This window comes from Falco punctatus (genome assembly GCF_963210335.1).
Source record: "Falco punctatus genome assembly, chromosome: 1".
In the NCBI taxonomy this organism is placed as follows: domain Eukaryota; kingdom Metazoa; phylum Chordata; class Aves; order Falconiformes; family Falconidae; genus Falco; species Falco punctatus.
The window spans coordinates 35,849,129-35,870,460 of NC_137580.1; the positions used below are offsets into that span (position 1 = coordinate 35,849,129).

Consider the following 21,332-nt stretch of genomic DNA (forward strand, 5'->3'; position numbering starts at 1 on the left):
CGTAAATCTAAATTTAGTTGTTCAGTTTTGACAAGTTTGAAATGTATTATCAAATCCAAATTCAAGCTAACTTTGGGGATGTTCCAAATTTGTCCAAATTCCAGATCAAAAATATGACTTAACAGTATAGGAAAGATGGGCAGAATAGTTTACATCCTTCATTGCATCATCATACTAATCTTCTTAAATTTCATCCCAACACCCACCTCCCCCCCGATAAGCAAGGCTATCTAGGAGTCAGCACACAAGACTGATACATGTTATTGAGTTCTTCTGAAGATTGGAGATTGGTTGTAATCTGTATGAAACCAATCTGGAAGTCTCTACATAATCAGCACTTCAATTACTACTGTATGTAATTCTGATCATGGTTTAGCTTTAAGCAAGATGGAGAATTAGAAGGATAAAGACTCTGTCTGTGTAACATCCTCAGTAACTACACCTTTTGCATATGGATTTACAGCTCAGCAAGTGCACTCAGAGCTTTCCTCAAAATTATCAAGAGTAGTTAGGGGAGCTCTGAATGTACTTTCAGTAAAATTCATCTACAATTTCACAGGTCGCTGCTGAGGATATTAGATGTCTCCACTTTCGTTTGTTAATTGGGACAGATTCCTGCTGCCTGCCACTTGTGTCATTATGAATACCGAAGCTACAAGAAGTTAATGATTATTGTCTTACGTTTCCTGCTAACTGAAGAGCATGCATATGCCTAGGAGTGAAAATAAAATCTGCTGTGATTATGAATTATGCAGTTAGTGTTTCAATTATGAAGACTTCTCTTGTAAAGAAGTTCTTGAAATTTTGAAAAGTATATGAGATCATTTTTCACCCACAAAAATGGTAGGGAGAAGGAAACTTGGGCAGATTACTTTTTGTTGCATCGTTATATACTTTACAGGCATCTATGCGTAAGCTGAATGCTACTTGTTCTCTGTAATCACTTTCATTAGAAAAAACATTTTTCTATACTCACCACGATGGCACTCAGTTCTGCCTCATCAAATTTGCCAGCCTGGTTTCAGGTTAGATATTTAAGGGTGGGTGTGCGTGATCCCAAACCATTAACAAAATCTAGATTACTCAGCATTCAAGAGCCTCAGCACCTGGCCACGTCCCGTAACACTACTACTCTAACGCCCACAAGAAAACATTAAGGATACACATCTCTGACGCAACATCTCCTCACAACAAAACCTTCTGGGCTTCATGAGGCAGAGGTGGTGCAAACCAGAAGTAGGTCTGTCTGAACTCCAAACAGAAGTATTTAGAGAAAAAAAAGATCTACGAAATTGAATTATTTTTCTATTTTTGGTGTTACCTTGTAAGAAATTTCAAAATTTTCACCACCCCAAATTTGAAGCCCTGGATCATAGAGACCCAGTTCAAAGAAGAAATCGCGTTCAATGGCAAACAATCCACCGGCCATTGCAGGGGACCTGGAAGAGGAAGACAGTGTAACTCCTTTTGCCAAAAGGATATGATAACACTCGGAGAAAGCATTAATTAAGGAAGCAATTTACTGTTAACATATAATAAAGATTAGATACATGGCAATAACTGAAAAGCCATAAAGCTTTGTCATCGGCTTCCAGCAATTTTCTGAAATGAAACCTGTATAATTTCTAGTGAAGTCACAGGTTCTTATTATGTTGGTTTTTGCTTTTGTTAGGCTTTTTTGTTTGTCTTTTAATTTAATTATATAAAATTTTGGTCAGAATTATCCATTTAGCCAGCCAGTGTGCTTCTATTAAAATAAAAGGTAAGAATCAGCGTGACAAGACGTTTCTTGAAAGTTGCTCAAGTTTTTGAGATAACAGATGAGGCTGCATAGCTGACTTAGGTTTATGATCTGAGGAGCTGTCACATTGAAACACTGTCCAATAAACAAGTGCCAAGAGTTTTTCCAGCTAAACAATACCTTTCTATCTGCTCCCTCTGGCTCTTTTTCTACCGCTGCCATATGAGACACTTTTCATTATACTCATGAAATTTTTAAGAGGGCCTGGATCGAGTTGTACAAGGTCTCCATTTTGGTTTAGGGTTTTTTTTGTGTGTGTCTGTTTTGTTTTTGTTTTTGTTGTTTTTTAATGGCTTTGTAAATCCCTCCATGTATGCCAAGGTTCAATTAGCAAGTTTTAATGCATTAAAAAGATGTTGTGGTTTAGGTAAGAGCATTTTTTGCAGAATGGCTCTAACAAAAATTCTTTGGTAGCTTGCTCACACTGACATAGAGAGTAGGATATGTTAAGCCATTTCCAGCACACATACCAAGCATTTTTCACCTGAGGATAACTAAATATATAAAAACCATAATGGGTACAAGCTGGAGTCCCTATAAGTTGGCAATAAAAAAAAAAAAAAAAAGGAAAAAATGCATTATTTCTGACTTCAGATGATCTGCAGCACTGAAAGGAGCAAGATCCAAGAGTCCACCTCACTCTGGTGAGCCAAGTAAAACACAACTGAAATATTCCTTCATGACCAAATTATTGAGAGATAGGTCACTTCTAGTACTATTCAGTCTCTTCATTTCAATAGATTTTTAACTTAGTGGTGCTCCTTTTAACAGCAATGATTACATATTTTCCTTCTGCATGTAAATGTCTGGAGGAGCACTGCTTAAGAAAAGATAACCCATAGGGTTAACATATATCCCCCTCCACATAGCAGGGGCAGGGGAACAACAAAAGAGAGTTGCTGGGTCTATCAGCTGAGTTAAATATAATGGTTATCAGTTTAGCTGCTCTCCAAATCGTGTGATCAGATGCAGTTACTCCTAAATGTCCCCTTCTGCTTGTCTACCTACTGTATTTTCCTCCAACACTGCTTTTGCATCGCTGGGGTTCAAAGGGTAGGAAGCCAGCAAGCACAGCAGGGAGAAGCATGTTGCATAGCACAGCCCTGTGGCTTTCCTGCATTTTTGGTTTTCCTCAGCACCACAAAGACCTGGCAAATGTAGTGGCCTCAGATGCTGAAGTTTCAGTCTTGGTCTCCAACGTGCTGTCAAATGTGTTAAAGAATACAGTAAAATCTGCATAAGCTCAGTAGTTTATTTTATAGGATACGAAGAGGTAAGCCTAGTATTACTGAAAGAAGGATTCAGTCCTGGGGCAATGCTCACGTTACAAAAAGTTTGTTTCTGCTTTTTAAGCTGCTGAGGGTTTTTTTGTTTGTTTTCTCTCTAAACTAAGCAATCCTGACTATGGTTTCAGCAAGACTTTTACTTGCCTTGGTATTGCTGCAACAAAACACATACAGCCTGGACATAAACAGATGCAGGGAATGTCTCTTTTTAAAAGAAGCACTGTAATTCTAAAAGTATTATTAAAAGTAAAGTCATCTTTTAAACCACTCTGAGAACATGTGTTCTGTGTTTCTGGGAACAGTTTAAAGGGTTTTAAGACCTGCTTGGATGGTAAACACAGAAAACAACAGCAATGTTTGAAATAGTTTATCCCTCTCTAAGCAAATATTAAAGTTCCAATGTGGACAGCCTTGTCAGAAAATGGTAGTATTTATACTGTATACAAAGCAGATCAAAGCTTCATAACTTCCTCGCATGTGCTGCTATTTTAGCAGAGAACAATCATGGGCGAGGATAGGGAATTACCAACATCAGTTCTTACAATGTTTAAATCATACATACAAGCAATAGAAGACATTAGGTTCTGAAGATGTGAGGATTGCTTTCAAATGTAATAACACGATTAGTTAAGTGTGAAGGGGAAAGTAATAAAAACCAGCAGAACCACAGTCTCCCAGTCTTGAAAAGGCATCCAGAAACCCTAGTTTCTAAACTAGGGTTTCTAGCCAGTTTCTGTTTGCTGGGAAGAAAACATACCCCACTACAAAGCGTAAGAAAAAGGTGGGACTTCTATGAAAGTTACTGGAATTTTCCCAGAAAATAAGGTGGTGGGTTTTTCTTTCTTTCTTTTTTTTTTTTTTTTTTTTTTTAATGTTATGCATTAAAATCCCCAAACATACTGAAACCTTATCTAGCCAAGATTCTTAAAACAGTATGCTTCTTTGTCAGATGTGAACTATTATGAAGCAAGTGGGAGAAGTATGACAAAAGGGACTTTTTTGGTGCACATGCATAATCCATGAGCTGTATGCATGCATCAATCCATGACAGCAGGCTACAGATTTTATGCATTACTGGCTATTATAAATACTCACAGCATGCTTGTTATTTCAAATCAAATGGTTAAACAAGCACTGTTGTTTCCAACGCTACTTTTAAAAAAATATCATAGCTAAACAGAGTTTTCCCTGGAAATAAAGTCATACAGTATTTTATTTTGCCAAACAAAACCCTGTCATTCTAATGTGCACCCCATTAACCACACAAGAGCAGGAATGGAGAGGCAACCCAAGGTAGCAAAGGTATTTTGAGCAAACAGCTGTGGCAAACAGGTCTGATTAAACAAAGCAGCTGGCGTGGTTAGAAATAAGATTTTCAGGCTAGAAGTACATGCAAGTTTTAGTGGATCAATATTGGCTTCAGAAAAAAAAAGAAACAGGTAAGTGATTTAGTGATTACCGATACGGTTCAGTTTTTGTCTTTCTGCTTTCCTTCTCTCGCTTGGTCAAGGGAACCCTCTTCCATAGCATACTCCAATCCCACGCTCCTCTAGCAAACCCATCTTCGTCACCACCCCCTTGCGGCACAATTTTATAAGTGTTGCCATCTATGACATCTATAAGTGGCACAGTGCATGTGGTTCTGCAGGGTGGCGGATGGTGACAGGGAAGATGCAGTTATGTGCAAGGACCCGCATGGCACACGTGCACCGACCGTAGTTCATGGGAAAAGAGGGGGGGAGGGAAAAACGAAAGGGTTTAGACAATTATTCGTTATGATTCACAGTATGTAAACAGTTCTTTTTACCGATAAGGCTCAGTTTTATGTTTTCGTTTGGACTTTTCCTTGTGGCTTAATGGAATTCGTTTCCACAGCAAACTCCAGTCCCAGGCCCCTCTGGCAAAACCATCTTCATCCCCACCTTGTTGTGGCTCAATGGAATAATCATTCCCATCTATGTAATCTATTAGAGGTACAGTACATGTAGTTCTGAAACATTTATAGAAGGGAAAGAAAGAGCAAAATACAATTTCAGAAGAGTAATCTCTCTAATCTGAAATTTACACCATTAAATATTAAGCTCATAGAGCAGCGTACATAAAAAGTCACTTGTAAACATATTAAGAAGTGAAGCCTCATTAGAAGAAAAAAGAGAAAGTCCGTCCTTTATGTTGTTTTAAGAGGTTCTAAAAGCAGAAATGCTTTCAGGTCTGAATTTAGGTCTGAAATGCTAATATATCAACTTGTTTATCAGTACTTTTTCCTTTATATGTACTTCTTGACATTGGTCTTCTAACAAAGCACTGCTGCAGGCAACAGAAGAACTCTTAGAAGGCTAGGGTTCTCACAGTATTACTATTTCCTGTAATTTCTATTCATATCAGATCTCAGCTATCAACATGTACGATAAGCTCTTAGCTTTTACTAGTGTAAACATGGATTTTCACTATTCTGTGCTATCCAACTGCCCTGCAAATCCAACCTCACAAGATAAAAAAACATTACTGGTGCTCTCCTGGCAGCAGTCTTCAGTAGAATTTTTCCTGTTCGGTTTGTAACATGCTCCTTATTGTGATCTATCACATACAATATTCACTAAAGAAAAAGACATTATCTTGTTATTCTCCCCAGATTTTCCAAATGAGTTTCACAGTGACCAAACCTGGAGCATTTCCATCTTTTTAAGTCAAATCCTGTGGAAAGAAACGTAAGCGTGCGCATGGAAGAAAAGCGCATGTTGTGCTCTTCTTTGAGGCAGAGGCAGAAGCAGCAGCACGCTGCATCCAGGGTACCAGGGCCTGGAAGAAGGCTGCTGAGCGCTGCCCTCTGTCATTGTGTGCCTCGGCATCAGAGGTCCTCCTGTAACCTCCACTTCTGTGGGCAGTGCTGAGGAACGCCTCTAAAGCTGCCTGCTCTCACCGGCCTTTCTTAAGTAAAAGAGTAACACACACTTGATGGAAGCACACAAGCATTTCCATCTCTCTAGAATCCTGGCCCAAATAAGAGTCTTGAAGCTGAGTTACAGCCTTTAAAACGCACAAAAACCAGCTCTTCAAGAAAGTTCTGGTAGTATAACAGGTTAACAAATAGTTTTTAGGACTAAGCAGTTATTGTACGGGATTGAGGAGTATAAACAAGCACATGGTTTCCTAAACACACATACTCTCCGACCACACAAGCTAAGCTTGTGGTGGCACCCAGCACAACAGCATTTCAACAGCTGGAAGCAATGAAGGCCCTGGGGACCCCCCCCTCTGTCACCTCTCGCAGATCCCACCACACAGCTCAGGCTTTTCCACCACGGCCTCCTAGGCGTGCGCCTGGGCTTGTGGCAGAGATAGGCTCAAGCTCTGGCCTTGGTTCACTACAGACAACGCTCCAAAGCACTTCAGAGGAAACAAGTAAGACCATAGTGCAAGACCAAAGATGAGAAAATTATAAAACTCTTGCGATCACAGGGTCTTTAAATCCCCCTTAAATCAAAACACTTACTGCTATTTTTGCTCTACCAATAATCACGTTTTTGTTTATTTTGTTTAACCAGGCCCCTTATTCAGGCAGAAGAGAACATTTTTATCAGTTCCTCAGATTACTGCAAAAGACAAGAGCTATCTTATATTTAATTTACACTAAGCAAAATATTCAGTATGCCTATTAAAATACACTAACCGGAGTTTTATTTGCCTGACTTTTCCTTCCTCCTTACATAGCTTTTATGCTGGGAGATACAATCATCATATAGCAAATACTGATATAGTTTGATATAGATATATATATTGATAAGGGTGTAAAACATATTTGAAAAGTGAAGATAGTTACTGTAACTCTTTCTTCCTAAGAGGCCAGACACTGGAAATAACAAAAGAACATTACCTGTCCTTAGATATAGGAGCTATAAGTGGCGCATACCAATTAATTCCCACCTCACAATGGGCATCAAGGTAAACCAAAACCTTCAAATGAAAAAAAATAATTATATTTCTGTATACAAGATAAGAATGATTTAATTAAGCATATTTACATTGAAGTACTTTTATATTATAAGCAAAAAAAAGATTAAATGAGTAAAATTAATCTTTTCTTAAAACAAAGTAAATAATACAATACTACGTGTTAACATGTCTCTTTGAACAGAGAACCACCACCGCCTCTCCCCGTCAAAAAAGAAAAAGACAGACTTGTGTGTGAACTGGCTCCTACCTGTCCAAGTTTAGCCTTCTGGGCTCCAATGCTCCTAGCTTGGATTAAACCTTCTCTCCTCTCGTTTCGAAATACCTTTACAAGGCCATTCCACTGCTTAATATACTCATCCAGCCTTTCTTGTAAGTGTGCTATTGAGTAACAGAGAAAAACAATTATTTTGGCGAGGTTTAATAATAAACAGTTTTGTACTCTTAATATAACCCAAATCCAACTCTACTTAAAAATATCTACAGACATTAAGAGAATCTTTAATTGAACTGCTCATACCACTGCTCACAAACGTAAACCTGAGGAGATCAAGACTTGGAACTCTCTGACTTCATGGCACAGGTTTGTCTCTGGCACATCTGAAGAAAAAGCAGCTGAATTGGTTGGCCACACCACAGGGGACCTGGATGGACGATTCCCAGCCACTTCAGTACATCACATAGTGGCTTTCAGGTCTTTGTCTGTATTTCAACCAGGCAGAGAAGTTTTTACACTTCAGCACATGGTCTTTCCTCATCAGATAATGCCACATACACAGTTGCAGGCACTACTTTTCAGTTAAACATTTCTCTTCACTCACTTGCTGCCTCGCAAAATTTTCTGTCAGTCTATTAAATCTGGAAACCTGAGACAGAAACTCACCACACTCAAATTATTGCCCTCCTTCATCTAGACCTGTTCCCTCTTGGGGTTGGTGTGGTCTTATGCTAATCTTCTAATGAAATAAGAGTAACTGGAGGGCCGGAATTGCAGTGAACGAGCTGTGGCTCATCACAATGATGAGACAAGAAACCTTTAGCCAAAGGGAATTGGTCAGTAAAGGGATGAGTAACCGCATAAGAATCAAGACGGGCTACGCTTAAATGGTTACAGATTTGTATTTGCACATTGTTTTTTGCCAAACTAATCTGGAAACCACATTCCTACCACACAATTTGAAAAAGAATCCTAGTGTTGCATAATATTTTTGCACAGATGATTCTGTTGAGAAAAGTCACAAAGGCAGAAGGGCTGGCAGTCAGGCGCTTGTTGTTTGAGGCTATGCTGATTTAGCTACTGGTGTTCATTTAAAATCTATTTTTGTACTGAGAGGCTCAAAAGAATTGTCTACAGTTTCTGTTTCTCTCAGTTGGGAACCAAAATAAGCCACCTAAGCTACAGCTGAGGCAGTCATGCACTGGCTTGCACCCGCTCCAAGGGGCTGTGAGATGCCATGCCCGTGCTGATCTAACAGCAAGAGGGGATGTGCAGGGTGAAAGGAGAAGGATGTCTCTTTCAGCAGCAACAAGCCATCAGGTTGCTTCCCCAGCAACATTTTCTGCACCCTGAATGAAAATGATGGAAGTCTGGAGCTTGCTGCAACTTACATTTCAGTATGTTTTATATTCTTGCCAACAGTATCAAAATCACTCTAGTTCAAACAAAAGCTACATGTAAATAATGGATGGAAACGGTATTTTTTGGAAGTGAAGTTTCCAAACTTGAAAATTCAGCAATTCTACCAGAGAACAATCTTCTGAAACCACTATCTTTTAATATTCTTACTGTAAGTTTTCTCAACCAAAAGTTTTACATATCCTCTTCTCCTTTCCCATGCACATTTACAATTTCTTTTGTAAATACTTGTGCGTTAGGAAAACTTCAAGGGTACATAAATATCAAACAAGAGAAAAAACAGTTTTATCACATCTGCTGTACAGAATAACATGCCATGTAATAGATGTAGAATACATGATATGATAGCTGTGATATACATTTTTATAGGATAAAATCAACAGAGTTATGAGGTCATGCTGAAGTGGTGCTAAGAGAATCTTTATACCACACATTATTTATTCTGCAAATTCCAAGTACATGTTACAGAAGGGACTGTCAGGAATGTTTTAAAGATTTAAAACCTAAAGCTATTTCCAGCTCTCCTGCCTATGACGCCAAATGTTTTAGTTATCTAATATTCAACTATGTAAGGCTCACAGGGAGCTGTAAAAACCTGTCATATTGATTGTGTAAAGCTTTTCTCCAGTATGAGTCTCAGGACTTCACAGTCCATTATCCAAAACTGTGCCAGGGTTAGCAGCAAGTGCTATTTCCCACAGGAAAATGGAATTTTCTCTCTCCCTCATACTACAAAGCCTGCATGACAGTAGTGTATAAAATCCTGATCCTGATACAGTAAGAAACAGTGTTTGGCCAGCGGTACATTTTGTTCACCTAGAACACATATTTATGGTATCTGTCAACAGCTTTACAGCACTCTGTTTTTTTGCTTAAAGATGTATATTTCACCTTTCAAAATATTATAACCATCAATCTGGTCTCCCGTTGTTTGGGTTCCTCTCTCGTGCCTCAGTGCATGATTAAAGCACGAATCTTGTGTTTTTTAAAAACACATCCTTTCTCCAAAAGATCTTAGGCATTGCAGATTACAAGGCGAGGAGGCGGAAGAAAGCTTTTTTTCCCCTTGACACACGAATGTCAGTTTGAAAACTAGAAAAATGGTGTCAGAAATCCTCCCAGCTGCCTCCGAGTTTCCTGTACTGTAACACTACTAACGTGGGGTGCTCAGCTTTAACACAAGCACTGTTCACAAGCACAAACTGCTTCAGTTTCCCCACTGCAAGCACTGTTAAGTTAATAAAAATAATGTTACCTGTCTGAGCTTGTTACTTCCCCTTTGGTTATCTTATGTGATGCTACATCAGTGGGAAACACAGACAGCAATCAAGAAAAAATAGGTAAATGCAAAAGGTGGAAAAAACCTTTAAATGCTACTAGGAACACTGGTATTTGCCTCACACTCACTCTTTACAGGTGTACGGGTTACAAAAGTGAGCTGCACCAACTGAGATATGGACCTCTATGCTTCAGAAAGAAGGAACACTGGTACCTACACACATAACAAGTAGTCCTTGAAGACCTATCTACACAACTGTATTTGTAGGGAGCTTCAGAAAACCTGGTGTTATGAATTCTCATTGCGCTTCCAGAATAGCTGCACCCTCCACACAGCTAGCACTCACAGCAAAATGAACTGCTTCTACAAGAAATACAAGAAAAAAATGAAAACCCCCTCCTCGCGTACAGCAGTGCGGCCACACTAACACTGCGGTAGAAGATGCTGCAACACTTCTTGGACTCCTAGCATGCATTAATACAGACATCTCCACTGAAAATATCAGAACTAGCATCATTTGATTAGCTTGGTGACATCTTGTTACTATTCCCTTTCTGTTTTGACAAAGGAAATTTGCCTGAGCAGAATTCAGCACGTCTCCACACAGTTCTTCACAGTCAAACCTCGCTGTTTGCAGAAGAGATTAAGGAAGGAAGGGAGAGCGTCATTCAGCAAAAAGACTGCTCCCAACTGACTTTATACAAAGAATTACAATGAAAAGAACATTTTCCAAGCACTGCAACTGTTCTTCCCTGTAAGGCATAACATATATAGGCTTCTATGCAGCTGTAACTCCCTTCCGATGAAAGAGCATTTCTTATAAAGGACAGGCAGGGCTCTTTATGAGCCAGCCTTCAGAAGTGTTTGCAACTGCTATGCTCCATTTTAATTTCATATTGCTGGAGAAGGTGCAGCTAAGAAATACAGACAGCCCTGCTGAGTGTGAGCAAACAGCTACCCAGTCCAGCAACTGTGTCCCTCAACACGGGTCTCAAAGAGCGTTAAGATCCTCTTTGTTGGGTAGAAAGGCAGATATGACGTGGGCAGTCTGAAAGCAGGTGGGGAAGGAGAAAATCCTGTATCTGTGCTGTCAGCACTGCTTTTCTTCTGGCTGAAAAAGCAAAAGCCACCAGCAGCTCTGCCATGATTAAGAGTGTTTGTGTTTTGCAGCTCTCCTAACAACTGGAGATCTCTTCAGGCGGCTTGGCACGCTTCACAGCCTGTATTAGTTCATGCTTCTCTCCGGGGAGAAAGAAGTGGAGCAAGATTCTACTGTCTTGGCCATTTTTCATCTAGAATGCAATTTGAATTATTGAAATTAAGTTAATTATGTTTACCAAGTAATAGCCTAAAGCAGTCTGAAGAATTATTATAGCGAAACCGTATAGTTGCAGCAAGGTGTTCAGAGCCATTCCAGTCCATGCTTGTTTTCCAGTCACTCATACATGAGAAAATTGCATCTTGAGCTTTCTTCACTGAATTTTATGATTCAGGAAAGTTATTTGGGAAAAAGAAGTGTGGGAAATACAGAGACAAGGGTCTGCTGGACGTTAGGTCCAGGTTAGCTGTATCTGCTAATTATTCATATATGAGCAGAATGCATAAGTAAATTCTGTATTTCAAAATAAATTTCTTGAAAAATACTGCCTTTATTTAACAATCGTCATATACTGAAAAACTGTAGAACAAGTTGTTATGCCAGACAAACTCATTCCATGAATTACATACACATAGCACAGAGTCAGCTACAACTCATGTGAAACCCAAGTACTGAGTCCAACTATTTGTAAAATCTGGTAATTTTTCTAGAGACCATCAGTGTCACAGTTATTTTATACACCTAACTCAGACCTTGAATAGCTCTAAAGAAAGGCTGTGATCCCAGCTGAAAAGGAAAAACACAGCACATGTCTGCTGACTGAATTATTAAAATTATATCTCTTAGGACAGAAGATATTTTTGTTTTATAGTGTGTATGTATATCTAAGCAAAATTCTCAACAGCTGTTAGAGGATACAGGAGACTATATAATAGCATTCAGTACCTTTATCAGACTAAGTCAGATATAGTCAAGTTCACAATACAAGTAACTTTTCCTCTTCTGTAAAAACAAACAGAAAATGATACCTACCTACCTACAGGCATGATGTAAAAAGTAACATACAGTAACAATTTTTAATAGTGATTTGTACTGAAAAAAGGCAACCTCAACTATGTGGTGAGTTCAGTTTTTGACTTTATAGTGGGTATACCTGAAGAAAACAACTCCTCCCATGAGGCGGGAACTGGGAGAAGCTCAGATCACTTGATAAAATGGGGAGTTTCAAAACAGAGTCATCTGCTTTCCATGCCACTACCCAATTCAGCTATGATAAAAAAAAAAGGAGGGTAAAAGGAACATACCCTATGCTGCTGACCAGTTGAAACTTGCCTGTGCTTCTACAAGCCATCATTATCACTGTCTAGAAGAGACTGTCATCCTGCACACTTGAAGTTATGTTTTTATTTATGCATCTACTCTTCTCTGTCAACTTCTATTCAAGAACTATGCTGCAATAAAGTGTTGCAGAATGTGCAGCTTTGGTGCACTTTTCCAAAATTTGTTTAAACTTTAAAACCAGACAGATTTCCTGCACATCAATCACCTTGTATCTCTTAGCATACCACTTTCAGTTTTTCTCTGTAGTCAGCCTTGATTTGCATTAACATTGAAGATATCACCATTAAAGGAAAAAAGTCAGTGTATGTTTATATTTATAAGAATCACACATAAATACATACATTCTGACTATAAACTAAGACCAGAATGTATATCACAAACGAAGAGGAAAATCTCTGGACTTCTGAAAATGTTGATATGCAGGACTCAAAGAAAGGCAGAAATTAACACATACTTAAATTCTTAAAAGCCCCTCTCCTCAATAAGAAATAATAAACACCTTAATGTGATGTTAAATTAAAGAATATTGGAAATTAAAAAGACATTGAAAGTGAATCAGACTAGTGCAAAAGCCTAAGACACATTTTCATTATAATAAAATAATAATAAAAAAAGAAATAAAGAAGAAAGGAAACTGGATTCCTATATGGAATAAGGAAAGAAATTATTCCTAACAGGCTTAATTCAAACTCCTTCAATACTCTTAAAACTACTTGTTTTCATAAGAGCTAAGAAAGGTACTAGCTACCCCAGCTTTCTACTATATACTACTCCACAGCTGTGGTAGAGAGCCCACCACAAACCCTGTATTTCAAACAGCCGAATACACATAAAGGATTGCCCGTTTTGTGAAAGCTATTCATTGAAGAGCTTTCCCATCACTGAAAACTGAAAGGACTGGGAAGAAACAACTTACTTTTCTTGCAGAGTCAACTCAATCCATGGCAGGTAATAAATTAAAAGAAAACTTTTTAAAGGGAAAAAAAAAAGTTTCCTTTTTTACAAGTAGTGTGTTAATATTCCAAGTATACCTTTGTTGCTAAAATCATCAATCAGCACAATTTCTGCCAAGTATTTCCTTGGTGTTCTCTTAATGACACTGTGGACTGTCCTCATGAGCGTGGACCATCCTTCATTATGGAAGACAATGACAACGCTGGAGGTGAGCAGGTTATCATCATAATGCCAGTATTTGCATCTGTAAAAAGATAACGATTTTATTAGTTTTCACATCATAATTTACACAATTGCTTAACACCACCTTTATGTAAATTAAATCTTCATTGATGGCTCTCCTTCGGATTAAAGAGAAACAGGATATGAAAGGTAATATAGCTTAAGTGTATCACAGAGATATGAGGCCCTCAGAGGAGCTTGCTTCCAGCCAGCGAGCCTTTTTTCCCTCCTGAAGGAGGTAGGATGCAGCTGGTGAAGAATGACTCCTGCTTCAACAGCTACCTGCTTCCTCCTATGTAGCTGGATGGCATTGCATGGACCCTGCTGAGACACATCCCTACCACAGCGCCACAGCTGCCACCTTGCTGTTTGTGCAGCTGGGAGAGAACACTGGAAGAAAAGCCCCAAACTGCAATTGTTGAGACCACAGAATCATGGAACGGCTTGGTTTGGAAGGGACCTTAAAGATCATCCAGTTCCAACCTCCCTGGGCAGGAACACCATCCACTAGACCAGGTTAATATTTATTAATCACATTTATCAACAATGGATTTAATTTGCAATTGTAACATCTATTTTCCCATCTGCATCCCTAAATGAGACTGTTCACCGTCACCCTAATTACAACCATTCCAGGTATTTCCTTACCTGGAAGTCTCCCTACGTGATCACTAGCCATTTTTCCAACTGTGATAATACAGTTGGAAACCACCAAACCCAGACACATTGCACTTTTGATTTCAATGGGCCAAGACTTCCTTTTTTCATCTTTCATCAAATGGAGTCACTACTAGAGAGAATCTGACTTTTCAAAGACAACCGTCATGCATTAAAAAATTACTCATGACAAACAGAAACTTCTGTATGAGGCTGAACAAGGCTGAGTGCCGGGTCCTGCACCTGGGTCACACCAGCCCCACGCAGCGCTGCAGGCTGGGGCAGAGCGGCTGGGAAGGGCCTGGTGGGAAAGGGCCTGGGGGTGCTGGGTGACGGCCGGCTGGGCAGGAGCCAGCTCTGTGCCCAGGGGGCCGAGGAGGCCAACAGCATCCTGGCCTGTGTCAGAAACAGTGTGGCCAGCAGGACTGGGGGAGTGATCGTCCCCCTGTACTGGGCACTGCTGAGGCCGCACTTCAAATCCTGTGTTCAGCTTTGGGCCCCTCACTGCAAGGAAGACACTGAGGTGCTGGAGCTTGTCCAGAGATGGGCAACGGGGCTGGTGAAGGGTCTGGAGCACAAGTCCTATGAGGAGCAGCTGAGGGAACGGGGGTTGTTCAGCCTGGAGAAAAGGATGCTCAGGGGGGACCTTATTGCTCTCTATAGCCGCCTGACAGAGGCTGTAGGCAGGTGGGGGTCGGTCTCATCTCCCAGGTAACAAGCGACAGGACAAGAAGAAACGGCCTCGAGTTGTGCCAGGGGAAGTTTAGATCAGATATTAGGAAAAATGTTTTCACTGCAAGGGTGGTCAAGCTTGGAACAGGCTGCCCAGGGAGGTGGTGGGATCACCATCCTTAGAAGTGTTCAAAACCGTGTAGATGTGGTGCTCAGAGGCATGGTTTAGTGGTGGACTTGGCAGTGCTATGTTAATGGTTGGACTTGATGATCTTAGAGGTCTTTTCCAACCTAAATGATTCTATGGTTTTAAACTTGCAGACACACAAACTTCCGTAGTTATATTTCTCTATATACAATAAAAAGTTTAAATACGGAAAAGCATTCCTGTGTTTGAAAAGTATTACCTTAATCACCAGTAATCTCAAGTCTGTGAAAATTAAACATGGAAAGAACTCACGCAGCAGATCTACAGGCATTCAAAGAACATTTCTTTGGTGAAATGGGACATATTTCACTTATTGTCAGGGAACAGCATCAATAAATATGTATTTCTCACCCACCAGAAAAAAAAGAAATTGGTAGAAACATACTATTAATTTTGGTCCTGTGGGAAAAGAAAATTAGAGAATCAAACCAGTCTATAACTAAGCCTGATCTAATAAGGCATTTCTTCTCTTAGTCAGGCATGCTGTAAGCAACCTCTGAAATGGCACGATCTCTACTAGTATGGTTTACTAACTAAAATCCTCCAGCTCCAATGTTTCTATGCCTGAAGTAGCTGCAGCTACTCATATTTATGAACTGCCAATATACAAGTGCTAGACTGTTTAAAATGCATAGTTCAGGCCACTGCTGCCTTCCTTCCATAGATACCTCTCGAAAGGCTTCAGCTGATTACAGAATGCAATACTTTCATTTGTAGCACAAGCATTTAAGGCTTAAGCTGTCGACAACTTACTTAGTGATTTGCAGATATAAAATGGATATGCTACTTAGGTGTAAAGTTGGCTGTGTGGAAGATTTTCCATCGTGTGTTTAACAACAGATTAATAACAGAACCATGTTGCTTTACACATATATACAGCTGGATAAATTCTGGTGATAGAATTATGTTAAAATGGATGAAAACGGGGTGTTACAGGTTCAAAATCGGTGTGCCAGCTGAATGCCATTCAATAGCTCCATGTAAAATGTAGTGAAAATGAATAGCACCTTTTGCCTCAAAGGAGAAGGCAGTATCTGATGCAGGTTGCACCATGCCGCTGACCTGTACTTTCAGCAGTTTAGCGCGGAAATTTTTTGCTCTCCAATTAAAAAGACAGACAGCTAAAACATTTCAGACTGCCTTCAACAACAGAAACAAAGCAAAAATCCCCAGATCTTTTGGTTGCTTATTTCTCCCACTTGCTGCAGTATAGCCAAGTCACATTTAAGAACAAAATGGTGAAGAGCGTGAGAATGAAAGACAGCAAGTAACTTAACATAATTCAAAAAAGCCAAATGTATTACAAGAGCCTGAACTGAACAACACATCTGTGAGCAATTTATAAGCATTTTTTGATCTGCATTTAATACATTTTTAAAACATAAAACCAGAGGTCTAGACAGGCTTTTTGCTACATATCCAACTTAATCTCCTCAAATCTGTCAGCACATTTCACCTTTTAAACTTGAAAAATCACGTGTTGCTAAATGTGCCATTTGCAAGCCATAAAAGCACTACATTTATACCTCTAGTAAGATTATACTTCTAGCTTTTTCCAGAGGCTTTATTTCACTTATTGGACAGTCCACAGACTGACTCATCAAGCCCATAAGCTCCAAGAGACTGCAGTAACTCCTATGCACAATCTTGTCTCTCATCTTGCATTGAGAATTAGAGGTTTGAAACATGGTAGTTGTTTTAGATGTGGAATTAATAAATATTTTAATATCTGTGGCAATTTTCCCCAAGAAATGTACTCAAGTATTTGAGAGACAAAAATCAGGAATCTCCACTCTCATTTCCTTCATATCCACAGGGAAGGAACCAGGCAAGAGCCCTTCTTCAGTGGAGCAGCACTGACATCCAGTGGTTGGCAAACTAAATACCAAAAAAACATAAAAGCATTTCCCTTGTGTTTGAAGCTGAATTTTACAGTACTCGTTTCCCTGTAAGTTTTAGGCACCAGAAAAGGTAAATAAAAAGCCTGAATTTCCAGACTCGCACTTCAGTTTTAAAAGATAGGGTCAAGTAGATATGGGCGTCCAGGCAAAATCTGCAAGCTGTTGAAAACCGGCACAGGCAGATTCAAAGCACAAAAGGGGCTGTGACAGAGGATTTAAATATGTTTGAACCTCTAGCTTCATCCCCTGGGTGCTATCCTGCCCACATACGGTAGCATGGTGCCCTTTTGGGTGTAGCCTGCCGGCCAGCTGTGCTAATATACTGTGAACCAAATGAGTAAACAGGCTCACTTCCAATTATTTTGAATACTTACCTGTACAGCTTAGAGGATGGTACACTGCAGAAGATACGCAGGAATGAGAGGGTAGCACCCTTAAGCTAGTCTTGCCTCTAGGTGCTTCACATGACTTTTCCTGGCCCCTGTAAAGCGTTATTGTATGGGGCAAGGAGCAGAGGAGCAGGCGCCCACAGATCTGTGAAGGGCTGGCAACACCCTCCCAGGGCAGTGCTGCAGGAAAAGCAGCTCTTTGCTTCTTTTCCTCAGGGAGCAAATAGGTGAAAGGAATCAACACCTTTAGTCCATGAATAAAAACTCCCTGTCTCCGAATCAGCACTGGTATTATGGAGCAGAACCATGGAGTGATGCATCACTGGAGCGTGAAGAAAGCTTTCCGAAGACACAGTAATGATCTAATGGAGAAACAGGGTGAGTAACATTTCTTCTATTAGTGTGCACACTTGAGATGTGAGTTAGTCCTACGCCCTTCTCCACCCCTGAGAAGGAACAGTACTGTTGGAGACCACGCCACACCAACATCCCTGTCCCTCGATCACAAAGTTGAGCACCAGCCACAGCAGGAGAGGAACCTTTTTACAGGGGACCCCTCTGCAGAAGAAGCTAGACATCTGGGCTGCAGCACTCCTTCGCTTGGGGAAATTCTGCTTTTAGCTTTACAGCTTTGTATTTTATTCATTGGCTTGCTCTTACTGATATCCCATGGCCCCACAAATGTGATCGTCCATACATGCTCCAAGGACTGGATGACCCTACAGTCTCCCCATTAGCAAGCACTGCAGTTGCAGGTGTAGGCTGAAGTCTCCTTAGGCTAAAATAAGTCAAGGCTAGAGGCTGCTTCTCTTGAATGAGTGATTCAGCCATCAAGCAAAAATGCAAGAAGGGAACAAGACAGCACCTCGAAGACAATTTAATGGTAAACCCCAATCAGATAAATACTTAAGAGGGCAAGATGTGGAGCCAGCAGAAGTACTTCTCACGTCATCCTGAATTCCTAACTTCCCCAGCATACCAGCAGCTAAGTAAGCTCCAGAGAAAAGTGAGCGGTATTGGGCCCGTAATGGGACTATCTAACCAGCACCTGTGCTTACCAAAGGCACATTCAGTCCCCTCTCTGCATTTTAAAGCACTGTACTTGTGAGCACAGACCAAAATGTAGCAGCACAGATTCCTTCGAGACAGGCAGCTGCCGTCGCATTCCTGTAACAGCTCCAGCAGTTTCAAGCTGAGAGCTCTGAATCACTACAAAGCTGAAGGTCTCAATTTAGCACTTACCCTGAAATTGTAAATGACATAAAAATAATGGAATCTCTCCTCTCCATTAATAAAACTGTTCACTATTCTAAATTGTATTTTATTTCATGTTTATTTAAATTGGTATGACATTCATAGTGAAATCAATTATCACTACTGATAATTGCTTTATCGCGTATGAATTTTTCTCACTCTTTGAGAAAGTCTAGCACCAGCAGAGCCCAAAAATATCAGGGGCTCTGTTTCCATTTGCAGCTTCCTTTTCCAGTAAGCCCTGTTCTTACCTTAGGAGGAGACAGTGGTTCAGCACACAGCATGCTGTTTACATACTTTGATACTGAGGTCAGGGCTGCTTGTTATTTTAAATCATAAATTTATAATGATTACTGTAGTAAACTGCATCTACCCCCTAGGAAGATGGATGAGTTTCTCTCACAAAACATCTTCAATAGTTTGCTCATCTGTGTGATTGAGACCACCAAAGTCCTAGCTGAGAGCGGTTGCCTGGTGCCTGCAAGCCAGAGGGAACATTGCCTAAGCCCAGGGTAGACAGAGAACTGGGCATTTTGTTGTTAAGGTAAGACTAACTAAATCTAATGTTAATACTGGATTTGCTACCTATGAAGCCTTATAGAGTATTTTCATGCATCATCAACATCAATATAAGATTAAAGTAGTCAACTTACAAAACAGGGGTTCTGGAAGAGAAGTGAAATGACAAACCTAAAAAGACAGTTTGATAAGCAGAGTAATTTTTTTTTATTTGCCTTCAGCAGACAGCAGTAAAATCTCTACTACACACTACCTAACAGCTTAAACCTATGCTGAAACAGCATTTCCTATTTTTACAATACCTAAAAGCTATGTTAGTTTCCATTCCTGTAGTAGCCTATATGACTGATTACATAATTATAATAGTGTATATATAATATAAAAATATATTATATAATTATAATTTTGTTATTAGTGCCCCTGGAAGCACAAGCTACATCTCCTATTATACATATCCTATCATACCTCTGAAAGTGCCACAATCCAAACTCTGGGCAAGGTTTGCACAGAGACCTGGCTCATAGGAAAACTAAAGGAATAAACTTTGCATTTTTCTTTTAATCACAAGATTCTCGCCCACAGTTATCACTTGCCCAATACTGAAAAAGTTGAAGCAATAAACACCACAGGGCAGGAGAGCTGGGGCAGCTAGGTGGCTACACTAAATCCCGTTCCTTGGGGATGGGGAAGCCACCTCAGAGAGAGATGGAGCCAAAGCCCTCTTCTTTCCTGTTTTGGTTTAAAGTGGCGCAGTACCTACCTCCCAGCACACCTCCAGTCCTTCTGCAGCACCACGGCACACTGTGCACTACTGCAGGGAGGAGATGGGGCAAGCGGATCACTCAGCACCAGCATGGGACATCGCTGTGCGTCAGCTGTGTCCTCAGAAAACACTGATAAGAAGCTACAACACGCTGCATGCAGCAGGTCTCGTCATTTCTCTGTTGAGGTGGGCACTAGTTTAGGAAGTGACGGCTTGATCCCTTTGCTTATATACAGCTCAGAGAAGTCTAGGCTGTGCATAATTTTGGATTTATCAAACACCGATAGGTTTTACCTGATAAACAAAAGGCTAGAAAGAAGCTTGGAGCAGTGGGCTTAGTCCCACAGAAATACTTCGTTTCTACCACGCCTTCCTCATCAGATACTAAACCTTGAAGTTCCTGCCCATGCTGAGCTGGACTGAATTACATCATCCAAGTTTATTTAAATGCTTTACCACAGTAAGTTCTGGTTAACAGGAACAAGACAGAGCATAAGAAGTTTATTTAATTTTTTAGTCTCACCTTCAGATTACAACTTATTTGACAGAATTCTTCCTCTATTTGCCCCAAAATTTCTATGATGCAAGACAGCAGCTGGAGGGTTACACAAGCAGCTGCAGGAAACCTCTCAGACTTTTCTCTGCCTGTTCGTCTGAGGTCAAGGTTTAAGGCAGAATTTAAATATACTTGAGACACTGCACTATACATTTTTGCTGGGTAAGATGTCCTGTTCAGAGCTTGATCTTCTTATTTCAGATGTGCACACACACTGAGGTAATTAAATCCAACTACAAGTAACACACCTGGTGCCTCTGTCAACTTCTTTGTACTCTTTGGGTAAACTTTTTCTTTGTTGAGACTTAAAATCTGAAATGCTAGCATCCAACACTAAAGAGACACAGGATCCATCTTCACTACAGTTTTCACTACTGGGACCTGAAATATTAACAGAAAATGCTTGGTTTTGCTTTAAGGCCAATGCCTGGAATTCAAATCTTTCCTGACCACAAGGAGATGCTCTGACAATACATGGCTAATTCCACTTTAAACACATTTTTTTTCCTCCAGGAGTCCTGCCAGCAGTAAGGCAGCTGATAAGCTGCAGTAGAAAGCCAGCCTTCCTGATTCAGTGTGACGACTATAATTCACCTGATTCTCAACCCCAGCTCTCATAGGGGTGCACAAAGATTTATGCGCATACTATAAAATTAGTTTTCTTGGTTACAGTTCCAGTGTACTATGTGACACTTGAATAAAAGATTTTCCCAAGGTGCCATGTGAAATGAAACCAAGTCCCTAATGCTCCATTTCCGATGACACAGATACCAACAGTAATTACTGAAATTCTTCATATAACAGTATCAAATATGTAATTTGCACAGTGCTATAATTAAGGAAC

The 21,332-nt window shown here is 40.1% G+C and overlaps 1 protein-coding gene across 3 annotated transcripts in view; it reads right to left on the reverse strand.

Annotated features, from left to right (window-relative positions):
* The window catches only part of GALNT7 (polypeptide N-acetylgalactosaminyltransferase 7), a 74,348-nt gene that overhangs the window by 10,947 nt on the left and 42,069 nt on the right, over positions 1–21,332 (reverse strand). Inside the window, exons 3-8 of one of the 3 annotated variants that reach the window (XM_080372493.1) lie at positions 13,425–13,591; positions 7,289–7,419; positions 6,962–7,041; positions 4,895–5,077; positions 4,547–4,729; positions 1,322–1,439 (exon numbers count right to left, since the gene is read on the reverse strand). In XM_080372493.1, the coding sequence (XP_080228619.1) occupies positions 1,322–1,439; positions 4,547–4,729; positions 4,895–5,077; positions 6,962–7,041; positions 7,289–7,419; positions 13,425–13,591 (862 nt within the window). The remainder of the gene's footprint in view (positions 1–1,321; positions 1,440–4,546; positions 4,730–4,894; positions 5,078–6,961; positions 7,042–7,288; positions 7,420–13,424; positions 13,592–21,332) is intronic. The other 2 variants (XM_080372492.1, XM_080372491.1) reach the window with 2 other exon arrangements.